This window comes from Castor canadensis, chromosome 5 (genome assembly GCF_047511655.1).
Source record: "Castor canadensis chromosome 5, mCasCan1.hap1v2, whole genome shotgun sequence".
In the NCBI taxonomy this organism is placed as follows: domain Eukaryota; kingdom Metazoa; phylum Chordata; class Mammalia; order Rodentia; family Castoridae; genus Castor; species Castor canadensis.
Genome location: NC_133390.1, coordinates 73,460,303 through 73,479,430, shown reverse-complemented (window position 1 = coordinate 73,479,430; position 19,128 = coordinate 73,460,303). Strand labels below are relative to the sequence as shown.

The window sequence follows — 19,128 nt, the reverse complement described above, 5'->3', positions numbered from 1 at the left end:
ATGAGTGCATATATTAAAAAGATTGAAAGATCCCAAATCAATGACCTAATGATACATCTCAAACTCCTAGAAAAACAAGAACAAGCAAATCCCAAAACAAATAGAAGGAGAGAAATAATAAAAATAAGAGCTGAAATCAATGAAATAGAAACCAAAAAAACCATACAAAGAATTAATGAAACAAAAAGTTGGTTCTTTGAAAAAATAAACAAGATCGAGAGAACCCTGGCAAACCTGACTAAAATGAGGAGAGAAAAAAACCCAAATTAGTAGAATTAGGAATGCAAAAGGGGAGATAACAACAAACACCATGGAAGTCCAGGAAATCATCAGAGACTACTTTGAGAACCTATATTCAAATAAATTTGAAAATCTCAAAGAAATGGACAGATTTCTAGATACATATGATCATCCAAAACTGAACCAAGAGGAAATTAATCACCTGAATAGACCCATAACACAAAATGAAATTGAAGCAGCAATCAAGAGTCTCCCCAAAAAGAAAAGTCCAGGACCTGATGGATTCTCTGCTGAATTCTATCAGACCTTTAAAGAAGAACTGATACCAACCCTCCTTAAACTGTTCCATGAAATAGAAAGGGAAGGAAAACTGCCAAACACATTTTATGAAGCCAGTATTACACTTATCCCAAAACCAGGCAAAGACACCTCCAAAAAGGAGAACTATAGGCCAATCTCCTTAATGAACATTGATGCAAAAATCCTCAACAAAATAATGGCAAACCGAATTCAGCAACACATCAAAAAGATTATTCACCACGACCAAGTAGGCTTCATCCCAGGAATGCAGGGGTGGTTCAACATACGAAAATCAATAAACGTAATAAACCACATTAACAGAAGCAAGGACAAAAACCACTTGATCATCTCAATAGGTGCAGAAAAAGCCTTTGATAAGATCCAACACCATTTAATGATAAAAGCTCTAAGAAAACTAGGAATAGAAGGAAAGTTCCTCAACATTATAAAAGCTATATATGACAAACCTACAGCCAGCATTATACTTAACAGAGAAAAATTAAAACCATTCCCTCTAAAATCAGGAACCAGACAAGGATGCCCACTATCTCCACTCCTATTCAACATAGTACTGGAATTCCTAGCCAGAGCAATTAGGCAAGAAGAAGGAATAAAAGGAATACAAATAGGTAAAGAAACTGTCAAAATATCCCTATTTGCAGACGACATGATCCTATACCTTAAAGACCCAAAAAACTCTACTCAGAAGCTTCTAAACATCATCAATAGCTATAGCAAGGTAGCAGGATATAAAATCAACACAGAAAAATCATTAGCATTTCTATACACTAATAATGAACAAACTGAAAAAGAATATATGAAAACAATTCCATTTACAATAGCCTCAAAAAAAAATCAAATACCTAGGTGTAAACCTAACAAAAGATGTGAAAGACCTCTACAAGGAAAACTATACACTTCTGAAGAAAGAGATTGAGGAAGACTATAGAAAGTGGAGAGATCTCCCATGCTCATGGATTGGTAGAATCAACATAGTAAAAATGTCGATACTCCCAAAAGTAATCTACATGTTTAATGCAATTCCCATCAAAATTCCAATGACATTCATTAAAGAGATTGAAAAATCTACTGTTAAATTTATATGGAAACACAAGAGGCCACGAATAGCCAAGGCAATACTCAGTCAAAAGAACTATGCAGGAGGTATCACAATACCTGACTTCAAACTGTATTACAAAGCAATAACAATAAAAACAGCATGGTACTGGCACAAAAACAGACATGAAGACCAGTGGAACAGAATAGAAGATCCAGATATGAAGCCACACAACTATAAGCAACTTATCTTTGACAAAGGAGCTAAAAATATACGATGGAGAAATAGCAGCCTCTTCAACAAAAACTGCTGGGAAAACTGGTTAGCAGTCTGCAAAAAACTGAAACTAGATCCATGTATATCACCCTATACCAAGATTAACTCAAAATGGATCAAGGATCTTAATATCAGACCACAAACTCTTAAGTTGATACAAGAAAGAGTAGGAAGTACTCTGGAGTTAGTAGGTATAGGTAAGAACTTTCTCAATGAAACCCCAGCAGCACAGCAACTAAGAGATAGCATAGATAAATGGGACCTCATAAAACTAAAAAGCTTCTGTTCATCAAAAGAAATGGTCTCTAAACTGAAGAGAACACCCACAGAGTGGGAGAAAATATTTTCCAGCTACAGATCAGACAAAGGACTGATAACCAGAATATACAGGGAACTTAAAAAACTAAATTCTCCCAAAACTAATGAACCAATAAAGAAATGGGCATGTGAACTAAACAGAACTTTCTCAAAAGAAGAAATTCAAATGGCCAGAAAACACATGAAAAAATGCTCACCATCTCTAGCAATAAAGGAAATGCAAATTAAAACCACGCTAAGATTCCACCTCACCCCTGTTAGAATAGCCATCATCAGCAACACCACCAACAACAGGTGTTGGCGAGGATGCGGGGAAAAAGGAACCCTCTTACACTGTTGGTGGGAATGTAAACTAGTACAACCACTCTGGAAAAAAATTTGGAGGCTACTTAAAAAGCTGGACATCGATCTACCATTTGATCCAGCAATACCACTCTTGGGGATATACCCAAAAGACTGTTACTCCAGAGGCACCTGCACATCCATGTTTATTGCGGCACTATTCACAATAGCCAAGTTATGGAAACAGCCAAGATGCCCCAGCACTGATGAATGGATTAAGAAAATGTGGTATCTATACACAATGGAATTTTATGCAGCCATGAAGAAGAACGAAATGTTATCATTCGCTGGTAAATGGATGGAATTGGAGAACATCATTCTGAGTGAGGTTAGCCTGGCTCAAAAAACCAAAAGTCGTATGTTCTCCCTCATATGTGGACATTAGATCAAGGGCAAACACAACAAGGGGATTGGACTATGAGCACATGATAAAAGCGAGAGCACACAAGGGAGGGATGAGGATAGGTAAGACACCTAAAAAACTAGCTAGCATTTGTTGCCCTTAACGCAGAGAAACTAAAGCAGATACCTTAAAGCAACTGAGGCCAATAGGAAAAGGGGAACAGGTACTAAAGAAAAGGTTAGATCAAAAAGAATTAACCTAGAAGGTAACACCCACGCACAGGAAATCAATGTGAGTCAATGCCCTGTATAGCTATCCTTATCTCAACCAGCAAAAACTCTTGTTCCTTCCTATTATTGCTTATACTCTCTCTACAACAAAATTAGAGATAAGGGCAAAATAGTTTCTGCTGGGTATTGGGGGGGGGAGAGGGAGGAGGTGGAGTGGGTGGTAAGGGAGGGGGTGGGGGCAGTGGGGAGAAATGAACCAATCCTTGTATGCACATATGAATAATAAAAGAAAAATGAAAAAAAAAATAAATAAATAAGTGAGTATTGATATAAAAAAAAGAAATAAATATGCTACACTCACATTAAAAAAAAATAAATTAAATAAAATAATAAAAAAAATTTTTAGTGGCACTGGGGTTTGAACTCAGGGCCTCACACATACTAGGCAAGTGCTCTATCACTTGAACCACACCCCAACCCCAAACCCTCACATTTTAGAGGTGAGTAAATCCAAGCTCAGGAAGGTTAGGTGACTTGCCCAAAGTCATATAACTAGTTTGAGAAAGAGCTAGAACCTTAAAGTTCTTATTTCTTGACTCCTAGACCATTGCTCTTTATAATATTCTCCTATGTATAGAAGTTTTAAAACCTGGTATTTAATATTTTGATACAGAACTGGCAAGAATTACACTCATAGGTTGGTGGCACTGTCGAGTGGTAGAGTGCCTACCGACCAAGCATGAGGCCCTGAGTTCAAGACTCCAGTACCACAAAAATATTGAAATTAAAATAAATTAATTTTAAAAAGATTTATACTTGCTACTTTACATAACAATTTATTGACAATAGTTCACATGAAAGGATTCAGTAACTATATTAAGCAAAAAGTTCCAGGGACTATAGGTATGACTCAACAGGTAGAGCACCTGCCTAGTAAGAACAAAGTCCTGAGTTAACCTCAGTATTGACAAAAAAAAAAAAAAAACAAAGAAAAGAAAAAAGCTCCCAGCACCATAAAAGAGAAAACAGTTAAGTATACTAAAGTCAAGGAACTGAAACCTGCCAAGTGCCATCAGCTCATGCCTATATTCCTATCTACTCAGAAGGCAAGGATCAAGAGGATTATGGTTCAAAGCCAGCCCCGGGCAAATAGTTTGAGAGACTCTATCTCGAAAACACCAATACAAAACAGTGCTGGCGGAGTTGCTCAAGTGGTTGAGTATCTGCTTAGCAAGAATAAGGCCCTGAGTTCAACCCTAAGTTTCAAACCCTAGTACCAAAAAAACCAAAAGAAACCAAAATGTAAATTTGAACAAGAACTCATCTCTTATATAACAGAACAATTAAAAATTCAGAATTTGATGCAATAAGATTATAATGCATAAAGACACCTAGAACATGGAAAACATACACACACTTGCTATAATTTTCCACTTTAAATTCATAAGCTGTTGCAGTTTTCCTGCCTTTGATATTTTGATTTCTATTTTGATTCAGGATAACTGGTAGAGATGTATATTTTATGATTACATATCACCCTGAGTTTCATAACTGGATTTTGTATGAAATATAAACCTAAAAGTATCCCTTAAAAATAATCTGAGACTAATATTTTGAACCTTTCAGGAAAAGATATAAGCCATCGCACTAAGAATGAAGAGGGCACTGATGACAGTGGCAGCTCGTAAGTAGGACATGTTTCTGTTAGGTATGCAAATCTAGGCCACACTGATTTTGGCATGAGTCATTGTCCTTTTTCTGTAAATGAACAAGGAGTAAATTTTTTGGCTTTGAAGATCACAAATTCTCTTACAAGTACTCAACTCTTTTGGTTGTTCTTTTGGCAGTACTGGGGTTTGAACTCATGGTCACAGCTTCATAGGCAGGTGCTCAACCACTTGAGCCATACCCCCAGCCTTTACAACTACTCATTTCCACATTTCTGTCATGAAAGCAGCCCTGAACAGTATGTACACAAATGGACAGTGTTGTATTCCAATAAAACTTCTCAAAAGCAGACTCCCAGCAAAATTCAATTGGTGACCCTGGGTAACGGCAATAAACTCTCAGCATTAGAATGTGGCTACTTTGACAGTGGCTGTTGCCACAATAGCTACCAGCTTGTGCCAGGAAGTAGGCTAAAGCTTTATTTCTAATGTTGTAAGTTTGGTATCATACTTATTCTTCTGTTTTTGTTTTCTGGGTCGTAGGGATGGAACCCAGGTCCTTGTACGTACTAAGCATGTCCTCTACCCGGCATGTGCTCTACCCAAGTAATACCCTATTCTCATTTTTAAAAATTGGAAACAAAGGCTCAATTACTAGTCCTAGACAATATAACCACCATGCTCTCAACTGTACCACAGCATCTCTATGCAGTCATTAGCTAATCCTATTACCAGTAGTCACTTTGTCTATAATGACTAAACCATGAGAGAAGATGGCAGTCAGCTACCTTTGTACCTACTCTCTCATCTTTGTATAAATACATCGTCATATTTCCGAATATGCTTTGCCTCCTTACCTATCCATCTGAATTTTCTTCAGTGTCTCCGCAGTCATTATGGTCTGCCTTGTAGGTTTTACAAAGATAAGATCCTGAATTTTGTTAGCCTCCAGGCCTCCTTCTCTGACTTCTGGTACTGTTGTTTTTTCTTTAGCTGACAATGGAGTAGCAGCTACTCCCCATGTATTTGAGACCATTGGAGGTTTCTCTTGGTTATTACTTTGCTAAGAAATAAAGGATGTTTAGAAATATTTTATAAAACTGAAAAGACAATACTCTAAGAAAGTGGGCCTGCGTCTAAACTTTTAAACTTCATTTCTCTGACTTATATTCTATGCTCCAAGAAAATGCGCCACATCAATCCTTATGTCTTGGCATTTTGTGTCTTCCTAGCTTCACAGAACATTCCTTCTCACTATCATTTTTCAGTTTACTACCAGATAAACTGTAAGACTCAGATCAAAGGTAAAATTTGAGGCTGAGGGTGTAGCCCAGTGACAGAGCTGGGTTCAATCCCACCACAGAAAAAAAGGAAAATTCTTTGGGAAATATCTTTGTTAGCAGGCTTTTACCATATTATAAATATTTGTAATATATCAATATTAGTTTATGGGTTCTGTGAGGGAAGAGACACTATCATAGAGAAATGAGTTCACTTCAAATTCTTTTTGGAGCAAGACTGGATATTAAATAAATGTAGCCATCTTAATAGCCTCATTGCTTAGAACAATGATATATGACAGCCTGTACTGTATTTATACTGATTCAACCTTGGGCTTTCTTGACTGATGCCAAGTGTTAGAAGAGGATATTTTACTTCTGTACTTTGAGCTATGCCCATTTCACTCCATCAATTGAGGTGGTAATTATGGTGGCCGTTCATCTGAGATGAAGGTGCTATTTCTCAAGTTAAACTTAATGACACAGGTACTATAAATTATAGATAAAAAGGAAAGAAAGCAGAATGAAATAGTGGTGAGTGTGCTTACTAAGCTGGTGCTTTGTTTTCGCTCAAATTGAAGTGGCATGATATAGTTTAGAATAGAGAGCTGGTCCATGGCGTCCTCCAGAACTGCAGAGATCCTCAGCACATCAAGAAGGGGAAGTGGCTCAATGACTTCTGGGATGACTTCTACTTTATTAGTTGTGTCTTCTTCATCTTCTTCCACAGCACTGGGTGGTTCGCCTGTCACCGACACTGTAACCTCAGAATGCCAAGTTTTTAGAGGAAGAGATGAGGCTTCCAATTCATCTCTAAGGAAATAATAAAGGAAAAATAAGCCAGTGATCAATGTTTAAGCATTACTTAAACTCAAAAGCACAGGCAGCATGTAATTTGCCTCCTGTGAAGCTCATGTTGTCATAATATAACCTAGATTTGTTTTTTAAAAGTAGGACTTTGCATAGAATTCTGCTAAATACCTTCTACTCTGACCAACCAAAGGTAAGCAATTTGCTGTTTCATAAAGATATGTAGTCCATGCTATTTGACTATGCTTAATCAATTTGAATTTCAGCCAAAATTAACTTTGTTTCCAAGAAACATCTTTAGATGCTAACAAAAACTGTCTCATGATTACTAAAAGACAGAATGTGGTAGCTAGCCTTCAAATAATCCTTTGTGGTGTTTATTTCCTTGTGTAGCTTCCCCCATGTTGGACAGAACTAACCAAAAGGATATTGTGGGGATAACAGAGTATGCCTTCCAAAGCTAGGTGACAAAAGACATTGCAGGTTCTACCTTACTCTTTCATAATCTCTCACTCTGAGGGAAGCTGGCTGCCTTGGCATGTGGACACTTAAGCAGTCTTGGGGAGATGTCCCTGAGAGTGAGCAACTACAGGCCTCTTGCCAGCGAGCAGCATCAATTTGCCAGCTGTGTAAATGAACCATCTTGGAAGTGGATCTTTGAGCCCCTGACCAAATCTTCAGATGACTTTAGCCCCCGGCCAACTTCAACCTTATGAGACCCCAAGCCAGATCATTCAGATACACTGCTTCTCACAGAAACTGTGTGAAATAATAAAGATTTATATTTGAAATCATTACGTTTAAGGCAACTTGTTACACAGCAATAGATAAGTAATACACAGTAATTTAACAGACAATATAATTTAAATATATATATATACAAAATAAACTGGGATTTTGAACATACTCTTCCATCTTTCTTGAGTTTGTTACCCTCGTGGTATCCCTATAATCTCACAAAAACAGTCACCTAAAATTGGAAGGAAAAACTGATTAGTTTAAGGGAGTGCTGAATGATGTCTCATGTTTTTTTTTAATGCCCTTTCATGAAGAGAAAATTACAGAACTATGGCTGTGGCTTATCCCCAACGTTTGCTTAGTAGAACAGCCCCAGAGATGAGAGCCACTGATACTACTGGGCTTGGGCCCATTAAGAAATCAGCGTAATTATTGGTCCTCCCAAACTGAAGATACCTCTATTCTTCATGCCTCTTCTTAAGGTAAATTAATGTCCAAGATGGTTTAAGTACACTTCATTGTATTCTGACTTTAAATTGGTTATCTCTAAAGGACTGACTTATTTTTTATTATTCTTATTACCGTATTTAATTAAATGACTCCTTTACCCTGATCTGACCGATAACAGAATTTATTATGCCTGGAATTAGAAGGAGAATTGAGACTACATTCAGAAAACTGTATTAATCCTGGAAATCAGTTTAATATTGATATCAAGGTGTTACCCCTTACAGTCAGGCATGGTGATGCACACCTATAATCCCAACACCTGGGAACTGGAGACAAGAGGATCACATGTTTGATGCCACCCTGGGCTACAAAGTAAGACCCTGTCTTAAAACAAACAATAAACTTAAATCCTTTCTGCTTAAATAAGCTTTACTAGTGAAAATAGTTACAGAGAACTTTGCTTCCTATTGAATGATATAGGAGATGATTAAGTCTCTGGTGTGATTTTGTCCATGATAAAGCGACCCTGAGTGGAACGTACAAGTATGTTTCATGCAACAAAAATTTTATATGCAAAAACTTAGAAACATAGGATAGAATCTTATATAAACTGAAAAAAAGAAACTCCAAAGTAGTCATTTATTTTTGTTGTTTCAGGGACAGTACTGAAGAAGTAGCATGATATTGACAAGAATTTGGTTCTTTTTTTAGGTTGTTTGTTTTTCCATTTTTAAGACTTGGGCACAGGTAAATGCACTTCACCTAGACAAAACAGAACCTAGTGCTTATGTAGAATCCAGTGCTTTTATGCTGCTCGGGTTTCTAATTCCTCATTCCAGAAACCAGGGAGCCATTCTTGCCACCTCCTTCATCTTGGCACTCACATGCTTCCCTGCCTCATCCCCCAATCCAAACCACCACCAAGCCCTGTGGATTTTACCTGTCGTATCCCCCAAACCATGCTGGACCTAGTTGTTTCTTGCTTGGACCACTCTCACAGCTTCCAAACTGAAAGAACATTTTAATGAAAAGTGATCTTTTTTTTTTTTCTTTTTTTTTGGAGGGGAGAACTGCAGTTTGAACTTAGGGCTTCATACTTGCACAGCAGTCATTCTATTACTTGAGCCACACCTCCAAGTCCATTTTACTGTGATTATTTTGGAGATGCTGGTCTCATGAACTATTTGCCCGTGCTAGTCTCAAACCTTGATCCTCCCTATCTCAGCCTCCGAAGTAGCTAGGGTTATACGTGTGAGCCACTAGCACTCAACTGAGAAGTGAGCCCTTAAAATTGAAAATATGGTCATATCTCTCCTTAGAACCCTCCAGTGGTTTCTCATTGCCTTAGGAAAGGAATTATTAACTTGGTTAAGAAGGTTTACATGATCTAGCCCCCGTTGTTCCTCTCCAGATCCTCTGACACTGCCATTTCCTTGCTCTCTTGCCTTCAGCCTCAGTCTTTCTATTCTTCAATGGAATCATGCTCCCGTCCAGCTCAGGGTCTTTGCCTATGTTATTCTTTCAACTTGAACCACTCTTCTAGGTCTGGGGGTGGGGTGGCTCAAATGATAGAGCTTTTACCTATCAAAAATAAGGTACTGACTTCAAACCCCAGTACTGCAAAAAATAAATACATAATGGTTGAACTAGTCCCAGTGATCCATTAGATATCAGCTTAAAAGAGTAGCATTTTTCTAGGTATCTGCCATCTGCATTTATAAATCTAATCTCCATCATTTTTTGTGCCTTAACCCAATATGGAATCCATCAATGAGAGAGTCCAGAAAGTCCCAAGTATAGGAGAGTCAGATCAACTATTTTCCTCCTAGTTTCTAAGTGATTGGCTATTTTCCTCTATTGAAGGTTACAGTTCCTGTCAGGCAATCCTTTTCCCAACCTTCTCTCAATCTCCTTCTCTCTCGCTCTTGCTCTCACTCTTGAAACTACTTCTTCTCCATATACCTGGACACTAGATTATCTTTTGTAATTTCATTCCTGCCTACACTTTTCTACACTTTTCTCTACACTTTAGACTCTCACAAACAAAAGTTTCATAAAACAAATTATCCATATAGTATATGTATAATATATTCTGTCATTTTTAATTCTATTGTATTTGTTCAAAAGTATTGTGATCCTGACCTACCAATAAACCATCACCTGCAGTTTGAAAAATGCCTCACATGACTCTTCTCCAAGTGTCCCTGACTCATCAGACTGGATCAAGATTCTTCTGTTTAAGCACTCAGGGCACTCTTTATTTTCTTACAGATTTCTCTTTATTATTTGTAATGTTTATGTCAGTTGCCTCTGAAGACTGTTAAGTTCCATGAGAGCAGGAAATCATAACAATGATTCACTATTTTACCCTAAGTTTCAATGATGCTCTATAACTAATACTTTGAGGAATTAATCTCTAATAGTGAGATTTCAAGTACATTTCTGGGACAGAAAAAATTGATGGGATAGTGGGTTATAAGGTATGTAACTCTATCTTGATGTATTTAAGAAAGCATCTGATTTTAAATGTAGCATACATACATATATTTCATAAAACCTTGGGGGCAATCCTTTACTGCTCTCTTATTCCTTATCTGTCAGCTTTACAGTTAAAATATATTCAGAATTTCAATACTTATCACCCCTGTCTACACACCATCATCTCTCATCAGGACCATTTCAGTGGCCTCTTAAGGGATCTTCTTGCTGTTCCCCTGCCTCCCTTCAGCGTTGATACAGTGACTCTCTTAAATGGATGTCAACGAAGTCTCTCTTCTGTTCAGAACCCTCAAATAGCTTCCTATCTCAGAGTAAAAGAGGGCTCATTACAATGGCCTTTCTGCTTGATTTTTCTCCATAGAAGTTATCACCTATGTGCTATATATTTTACTTGCTCATCCTCTTGCTTCCTCTAGTAGGATGTAAGGTCCACAAGGGCAGAGATTTTTGTTTATTGCAGTGCCCTCCAAACCTACAATTCTGGGTACGCGGTAGTCATTCAATAAACTACTTTAATAAATGCACGAATAAATCCTTAGGACGATCTAAATAAATGAACAGTAAATGAATCCATAGGGCGGACCAAATAAATGTGTGTAATAAGGAAATGTAAATTTCTGACGTCCACTAAATCCGTATTCGCCTTTAGAATCAAAAAACGGGATAAGAAGTCTTGTGCGAGGCCCTGAGTTCAAATCCCAGAAAAGCCAAAAAAACCCTCTTAAGTCTCCTCTCTACCCACCCAGTTTTTCTTCCTTTTTTTTTTTCCTCCTTTCTTTTCTTGAGACAGGGTGTCTCTAGGTTGCCCAGGCTGACTTCGAACTCGTTCCGCCTCAGCCTCAACCTCCCCAATACCTGACACTACGGGCGCAAGCTCCCAAGCCCAGCTTTTGGGTCATTTCTTGAAAGAAAGAAAGGAGCAGATGGGAGGAAAGAAGCAAAGGGCGGAGGCAGGAGAGGTTAAGAGAAGGAAGCGCTCCTCCTGCCTTCGTGCTCCCGGTCTTTCTCCTGAATCTCCGTTCGTCCAACTTCTGTGCTGGGGAACGGAAAGACAGTACTGAGTTCGCGAATCAAGGTCAGCTATCCGAAGCGAAGGAATGTCCTTTCGTACAGGTAAAGACCTTTTCCCGCGACCCAGGACAGCCAAGCCAAGCTAAGGTGTTGTTATGGCAACTTGCAGCCTTGAGGGACCTTTATCCTCTCCTCCCTTAGCTGGCTACTATTTTGCCTGCCTTTTTCCCCCAAACACTACATGTTCCAGACTACAAAGATGAAATAATTACTTAGGAGAAGAATGGTTTAAAAAAAAGTATTCTTGAAAGTGGCTTGTTTCACTCCGAAAACGACTTCTGAGTCTTGTTTTTCTGGCGGTTATGAAAAATGCCTAAATTGGGGGCGGGGCGGAGTGTTTATCCCACAAGGCCACGCGGCGGGGTCTAGCTTTCCTTTTTCCGCCATCTTGGAGCCTGTGGAGGTGGGTGACTTCTCTGCTGCTTAATTTTGGGGGCAAATAATGGGGGTGGGCTTTTCCAGATCCCTCGGCTAGGCTCGGGAACTCTGCCAGGAACTGGTTTCTATGAGTTCCAGGAAGGGAGATGATAGGATGGTGGGGATGTGGGACTGATGGTGCTCGGCTCCTGCCATCCGGAAAACCGGTGTCCCAGGAATCGGACCTGATTCCTGGGTGTAAGGGGAGGGAAATAGGTATATTTTATCATTCTGTACTTGCTCATCCAGCAGTAGTTCTTCTAAGCTTTTTTTCCGTTTTGCTTCCGTTCTAAATCTGGTTTTGCTTGTCTGTAATCTCTTTTCTCATCTTTTCGCCCGCTAATACATAAAAGCTAGGTTTTCTGTGTGCTGCTTTGACTACTGCGTAAATCTTCGTTTGTCAATGGGTTTTGGCTAATAGCAGCGTGAGTTTTCTCAGGGTTTCGTATTGGAGGTTCTATGGTTTAGATCTTTACTGTGTAGTCTAGGGCCACCTAGTTTGCGCCTTCACTTTGAAGTTTGCTTGGGTGTGTTCTGAGGTTTGAATCTCTTGCTAAGTTCTGTTCATGTACGTAGCATACGTTTCCCCATAATCAGGTGAAATGCTAACCAAAAAGAAATATGCCTGTCACAGGTTTAAGAAATGGGGAGGTGATAAGGTGAGAAACTTGCATGACTTTAAATTCTTTTTGTTCTAGGGCCTGCTGGGAACAGGACTTCTAAAAGGCAAATATGTCTGGAAGGTACGCCTTTTAAGTATAGTTTTTCTGTTTTATAATGTATGTGAACCAAAATGAGAGTTTAAAACCGGTGGGAAAAAGTTGCCTGCTATAGATAACTTTGGGTGGGGGTCCTTAATAATGAAATATAGTGGTGGTTTGTTGAAAGTAAATGAAACCTTTTACCAACTTACCTTTAATATTTATCTTGTGTATTTTAGGCTATGGTGCAAGGCCATTTTTGCTGGCTATAAGCGGGGTCTCCGGAACCAAAGGGAGCACACGGCTCTTCTTAAAATTGAAGGCGTTTATGCCCGAGATGAAACCGAATTCTACTTGGGCAAGAGATGTGCTTATGTGTACAAAGCAAAAAAGTAAGCTTATAATTTATGCTTTGGAATTTTTTATTTTTTATTCTTTGGCAGCACTGGAGGTTGAACTCAGGGCCTCACATTGCTAGGCAGGCACTCTCACCACTTGGGTCAGGCTGCCACCTTTTTATTGAAAGGATAAAAGGTGTTGGTAAAATAATAGATTGCTATGGTAGGGGACGTTAAGGAACTTCAAGAGAGAATATACAAAAGGTTGTTCTTTTGGGGATGCTAAATTAATGTAACTAAGCATTTATGAAAATTACTGTCTTTAATTGCTTCAAGGAGGAGATAATTCCTTATATCATGATTCTCTTTAGCAGTTTATAAAGTACTTCTTGTGGGCCTTAATTCATTCTGTTTGTTTATTTTGCAGCACTTGAGAATTGAACTCAGGGCCTTGGGCTTCCATTCTTGTTTTTGTTTTGAGATGGTCCTTTTGTATGAATGCTTTACAATGTAATGTCTCGAATACTCTCTCTTATGTCTGAATACTCTCTCTTATGTGTCGAATATTCTCTTAGGCCTTGTGCAGCTAAACATGCCCTCTACCACTGAGCTATGCCCCCTGTCCCAGAACACTGGTTCTTAATCCTGGGTTCTTAACCCACTTTAAACCAATTAAAATCTCTGGGGAAATACTTTAATCCTGTCCTTGCTTTTCTCCTTCAGCCAGAGTATTCCTCTAAAATTATAAGTTTGGTCATGTGTATGTTGCTTAAAACCAAATGGTTGGTTTATCTTGTTCAATGATAGCCAAACTCATCAAGGAGCCCCCGCACCTATGCATTTGGGAGAACTACATATTTCTCCAGCTAGGATGTGCCTCTTGAGTGTCAGCAACTAAAACCTGAACACCTTCAGGTTTTTAGGACATGGTCTTCATTCAGCCTGTAATCCTCTGATGAAAGTGCATGCCATACTGTAGGTACTGTATAGGTTCAATTAATGGCATTCCAGACATTTTTAAGTTTCTTGGGTGATTCTAAGTGGGTAGCCAGGGTTTAGAGTTACTTGGGGTCCAGAGGTCACCTTAATTTGTGTCAGTTGTATTGGTTGCCTGAGTGCCTTTTCTATCCTTTTAAAATCAGCAACACAGTGACTCCTGGTGGCAAACCAAACAAAACCAGAGTGATCTGGGGAAAGGTAACTCGTGCCCATGGAAACAGTGGCATGGTTCGGGCCAAGTTTCGAAGCAACCTTCCTGCTAAGGCTATTGGACACAGGATCCGTGTGGTAAGTACAATTGGAACATCTAATTCTTGGTGTGCTAAAGGTCAGTGAAGGGAAAGTGTTCAAATAAATTGTGCCTAAATTTCAGATTTTGTAAACGCTGTCTGAGGGAATGACAGAATTTGAACAGTGTTTTGTTGTTTTTTGATGGTTTTCTCTTTTGCGGTATTGGGGCTTAAACCACACCTTGAGCAGCACCGGACCTTTTGTGATGGGTTTTGTCCAGGTAGAGTCTTGTGAACTATTTGCCTGGACTGGCCTGGAACCTTGATCCTCCTGATCTCTGCCTCCTGAGTAGCTAGGATTAGAGGTGTGAGCCACCTGCACCCAGCTGAATAGTTTTTTTAGCAGAAATATTTACTGGATACTGAAGTGATTGTTGGACAGTAGAAATTCAGCACACTTCTGTCTGCCATAATTGTTAATGTTTTACCATCTATCCTGTCAGTCTTGATAAACTAGCTGGTGTTAGCTTATTTGGTACATGAAGAAAACACGAAACATGGTGGTGTTCCTATAACTCAGGACTTTGGCCCAAGTCTTTGAAGCCAGATCCTGAGGTTTTTATTCAGTTACAGTGCATCTTTACCCCAGAATCTGGAGGCCATGGAGGTACTGCTTACTCTGCTGAGCAAGTGTCACTTGAAAATACAAGATTAATGTACTTTCAGTACTTGTTTTTTAGAGTGTTGGTTCTTGGGCTGGGATAGAGCACTGTCTAGCATGTGCAAGGCTCTGAGTTCAGTCCCAAAGTGCTGGTTCTTAAGCATGTTCATCTAGAAACTGAATGGTACAAAAACTTGGTTCCCTTAGAACCAGGATATAAACCAGGGACGAGTAATGGTAATGAATTTTCCTGTTGTGAGTAATCAGTAATACTTGTAAACATTGTGTATAACATTCACCTAATGTTTTTTGTCTTTTCCCTCCAGATGCTGTACCCCTCAAGGATTTAAACTAAAGAAAAGTAAATAAAGTGAATTTGTGCTCTTCTGTTTTTTAAGTGGTCTTAAAAAACTTGTCCTAAATTCAGTTGCTATATGGTGGAGGTTATCCAGCATTTTTAGAGTACAAGGAAGTACTTTATTATATTATATGTAATAATATTAGAACAATGACAAATTTACAAAATACATATCAGCATATTGGATAGAATAAATATACTTTGAGGATTGTGGAAAGGTAGCTTTCTGGGTTGGCAGAGTGGCTCAAATGGTCGAGTGCCTGCCTAGCAATTGTGAGGCTCTGAGTTCAGCGCCACCAAAAAGATTAATTAATTAAAAACATGACTTTTTTTTTTTTAAAAAAAACTTAAATCTTGGACTGGGGGCTGTGGCTTGACCCATAGAGTTCCTGCTTTGCATGCACACAGCCCTGACTTCACAAATCCTTACACCATCTTCTGATGGTATGTACCTTTCAATAAGGATTGGTTGGAAAAGTTAAGAGTAGAAAATGGAATTGGGAGGAATATGATGGTGTTTCAACTCATTCAGATAGGCTAGGATGAGATACCCTTGGGATTTGTGATTGGGCAAATCATTTCTCAGACAAGTATCTACCAATACCCTGTGCTTTCACCTAAGAAACACTGTACAGTATTAAAATACTTTAGCATATTACAAAGGAAAGTAAGCAGGGTTCCAAAATACTTTAAATCATGAGGATTTGCCAAAAGTAAAAGGTGAAATAAGGCATTAGTTTGGGGAATGGTTGTAGGCTTTTGAATTTTTGAGATGGTCTCATGTAGCCTAGGATGGTTTCTCACTTGTGGTCTTCCTGCTTCAGCCTCCCTGGACTTGATAGTAGATTGTTAGGATTTTTTGTGGGGAGTTGGTACTGGGGTTTAAACTCAGTGTTTTGAGCTTACTAGGCAGGTGTTATACCAATTGAGCTGTACCTCCAGCCCTTAGTTGTAGATTTTTATTGTTGGCCCTGTCTTTCCACTGAAAATGTCTACAGGAAACTGGAGTTTGCCATACTGAACCCCTTCTACAGTTACAAAAGTAAACAAAAATGACTAGCATATTAGGAACGTGTTGGGCAAGCAAAGACCTTTGAAGAAGGGGAAGGAAAGTGATGGCAAGAGGAGCACTTTCCAGTTTTAGAAAGGTTTGATCAGTGGTTATTGCTTTGGGTGTGGGGGGGAGTGGTACTGGGGTTTGCAATTTGAACTTGACCTCACACTTGCTAGCAGACACTCTTAACCATATCAGCCACTCTGCCGGTCCTTTTTTTATGTTGGGTATTTTTGAGATGAGGTCTCTCAGACTGGCTTCAGACCAAGGTCCTCCTGATTTCTACCTCCCAAGCTAGGATTACAGGCATGGGCCAGGGCATCCAGCTTGGTTGCCTTTCTTGGTGTCCCATGTTTAATGGGAATGTTTGGGACTACCGCTCAGTTATGCTCTCTTCAGATCTGAGCTGTGCATTTCATTTACTGAAACCTTTAGGAAAATGAATTTGGAGAGTCTACATTCAAGTGTCCACAACTGCCAATCTTGGGCCTACTCCAGGGAGATTTAGTTCTTCCATCAAAATACCAACAAACTAGATCTACCTACAGTGTTGCACCAATTATAGATGGGATCGGTAGTGTAGTCAGGGATAGATGCATGTAATAAACTTGGGTTCTTGTATCAAAAGTACAAAATACACATAAAGGGAGAACATGGCAGATCAAAGTAACATACATGCTGTTGACATATGTAATAGTCATGAAGGGTGACCACGTTAGAATTTTAGTGGCAACCCAGCATAAACTGAAGAAAAAGAGGCTGCATTTTTAAAAGGTTTTTGGGCACTGAAGTAGTCTACATACTGAGAATTATTTTTAAAAAATGATGTAGAGACTTTAAGGATAACATCCCTGGCTTTGGTTGAATGTGTAATTGTTGCAAAATTGGAATTCCCAGTGGTTTTTTTTTTAAGGGGACCAAGGTGAGTTCAACTGAGCATGATGCCCTGAATCCTATTCCTAGCACTGTAGGGAAAAGCTTGAGTTTGAGGAATCTATAGGATGTTGAGCTGTAACTGCCCAGGAAGGCAGGTGTGTTTTAGACCTGGGTTAGGTATGTAGAGGAGAGGAAAAGAATGTTCCATACCTGTAACCTCTAGGAGTTAAGTGAATGTGATTGAGAGGGATAGAAGGCAGGGCTTGGGTGTGAATAAAGGAGGCTTTTGAGGCAAAACAGTGAAAGGAGGGGCTGAGCATTCTTAGGGTAAGGAGTAATTTATAGGGGGTGTGGCTAAATGGGCCATGTGCAAGTGACAGATTTTTCTGCTCCTACCTAAACCAAGTCAAAGATAACTCTAGCATAACTGCCATTGGAAGAGTCCCATCCGTCACAAATGAACTCTTGTTACTGTGCTACTGAAACCTTTTCCAGTATGACACTACTGTTAAAGCTAAGAAACTTTCTTCGTGGTCTTAAACTGGGAAGAGCATGTATTGAAAATGAAAAACTTGGTTCAGAATCCCAGTAGGTCAAGCTACTTTTACTCACGTGTAAAGTGATGTTTTAAAGACAAGGACCACATAGGGGTGCACACCAGCTACTTTGAAGGCAGACGAAGGAGGATCCCTGACTGAGGTGTTCTGCCTGAGACCTTATCTGAAAAACTAAAGCTTAAAAGAGTTTACCTAGCAAAGAAGAGGCTTTGAATTCAATCCCCAGTACCACCAGGAAGAAAACACCATCATGCTCTTAATTTGAGTACACAATCTCTACCAATACGTTGTGAAGATTTTTTTTTTCCTTTCCTACCACTACATTCTCTGGTAATTTACAATATTCTCTGTTCCTGTTGAATGATATTCCAGTTAAATGTTTTCAGTTCCTGGTGTATGTTGTGTGCTTTTTCAGTGTAGTAGTGATTCGTGGCTACAAGCTAAGGTTTGGAGTTAGTAAAATAGTAAAGAATATAACTGGTTTTTATAGGAAATAGCCTTAGTTGAGGAATGGGACTAAATTGGTGACTCGGTAAGAAAACGATTTTGCTTAACTTTTCACATAAGTCTACACTATAGTCTATACACTCTAAAATATTTTGCTTATGCCATCTGATTTCCTGGCACCTGCAAATCTGGTGAATGAAAAAGGGCTGAGAAAGTGCCTCAGTAAAGACGCGTACCACCAATCCGCCTCCGGTTAACGTCGGTTTATCTTCGGGATGAGCTGGAGGGTGACGCTAGCCAATGGGAAAACATGGTTCCGCGGCCGGCCCTCCACCTGTCCCGAGCGGCGAGGGGCGGGGCTGGCCGGCGCGGAGGCGTCACGCGCTCCATGGTAACGACGCCCTGCCGAAGATGGCGGCCGATTGGGGTGGAGGATTCTGTAACTCTGCCTCAGGCCCGGGTCCGACCCGGTGGAGCTGGAGCGGTTCTCTGTGGGTCCAAGGCATTTTACTCCTGCTGGGCGGGCTCCCAGCAAGCGCCGCGTCTGTTTCCGTCGCCCTGAGCAGTTCGCCTCCTTGCCGCCACCACGTTCCTTCTGACTCCGAGGTACTGCCGAGGCGGGGCGGGAGCAGGCCCTGTGAAGGGAAAGTGATCTGTCGGGTGTCGTGCGGAAGCATGGAAAGAGGGACGGACAGGACTTTTCCGGGGCTGGGACCTGCTGTCAGCCCCTGCACGCACCCTACAGAGTGGCCGGGGTGGGCGCTCGGCATCGTCACGTCCCCGTGCTTAGTCGGTATCCTAGGGCAGTGCTGTTCAAACTTGAGCGTGCACTTACTTGTTAAAGCAGGCTGCAGACCAGCTCCCCGGCT

At 39.9% G+C, this 19,128-nt stretch overlaps 3 protein-coding genes across 12 annotated transcripts in view; 2 read left to right on the top strand and 1 right to left on the bottom strand.

Moving 5' to 3' along the window:
- Positions 1-11,732, bottom strand: part of Drc9 (dynein regulatory complex subunit 9) — a 58,808-nt gene extending 47,076 nt beyond the window's left edge. For 2 of the 7 annotated variants that reach the window (XM_074073371.1, XM_074073375.1), the window contains exons 1-5: positions 11,537-11,732; positions 8,992-9,059; positions 7,771-7,833; positions 6,602-6,866; positions 5,631-5,836 (exon numbers count right to left, since the gene is read on the bottom strand). In XM_074073371.1, the coding sequence (XP_073929472.1) occupies positions 5,631-5,836; positions 6,602-6,866; positions 7,771-7,778 (479 nt within the window). In that variant the 5' untranslated portion in view covers positions 7,779-7,833; positions 8,992-9,059; positions 11,537-11,732. The other 5 variants (XM_074073370.1, XM_074073376.1, XM_074073372.1 and 2 more) reach the window with 4 other exon arrangements.
- A 267-nt stretch (positions 11,733-11,999) lies between these two features.
- Positions 12,000-15,364, top strand: LOC109698881 (large ribosomal subunit protein eL33). Of its 2 annotated transcripts, none has more exons than XM_020183309.2 (5): positions 12,000-12,024; positions 12,737-12,781; positions 12,979-13,131; positions 14,220-14,364; positions 15,294-15,364. In XM_020183309.2, the coding sequence occupies exons 2-5, from the start codon at positions 12,771-12,773 to the stop codon at positions 15,315-15,317; spliced, it is 333 nt and encodes a 110-aa protein (XP_020038898.1). In that variant the 5' UTR covers positions 12,000-12,024; positions 12,737-12,770; the 3' UTR covers positions 15,318-15,364. The 2 variants fall into 2 exon arrangements, with proteins under 2 accessions (XP_020038898.1, XP_073929479.1); XM_074073378.1 differs by lacking the exon at positions 12,000-12,024 and adding an exon at positions 12,087-12,254.
- Positions 15,365-15,508: 144 nt separating this feature from the next.
- The window catches only part of Lmln (leishmanolysin like peptidase), a 62,645-nt gene continuing 59,025 nt past the window's right edge, over positions 15,509-19,128 (top strand). For all 3 annotated transcript variants that reach the window (XM_020183310.2, XM_074073367.1, XM_074073369.1), the window contains exon 1: positions 15,509-18,865. In XM_020183310.2, the coding sequence (XP_020038899.2) occupies positions 18,560-18,865 (306 nt within the window). In that variant the 5' untranslated portion in view covers positions 15,509-18,559. The remainder of the gene's footprint in view (positions 18,866-19,128) is intronic.

What these genes read in the sequence shown, in the direction of transcription:
- LOC109698881 (XM_020183309.2), top strand. An exon ending in TATGTGTACAAAGCAAAAAA is followed by an intron (nt 13,132 to 14,219) that starts GTAAGCTTATAA and finishes TTTTAAAATCAG; the next exon opens with CAACACAGTGACTCCTGGTG. An exon ending in TTGGACACAGGATCCGTGTG is followed by an intron (nt 14,365 to 15,293) that starts GTAAGTACAATT and finishes TTTTCCCTCCAG; the next exon opens with ATGCTGTACCCCTCAAGGAT.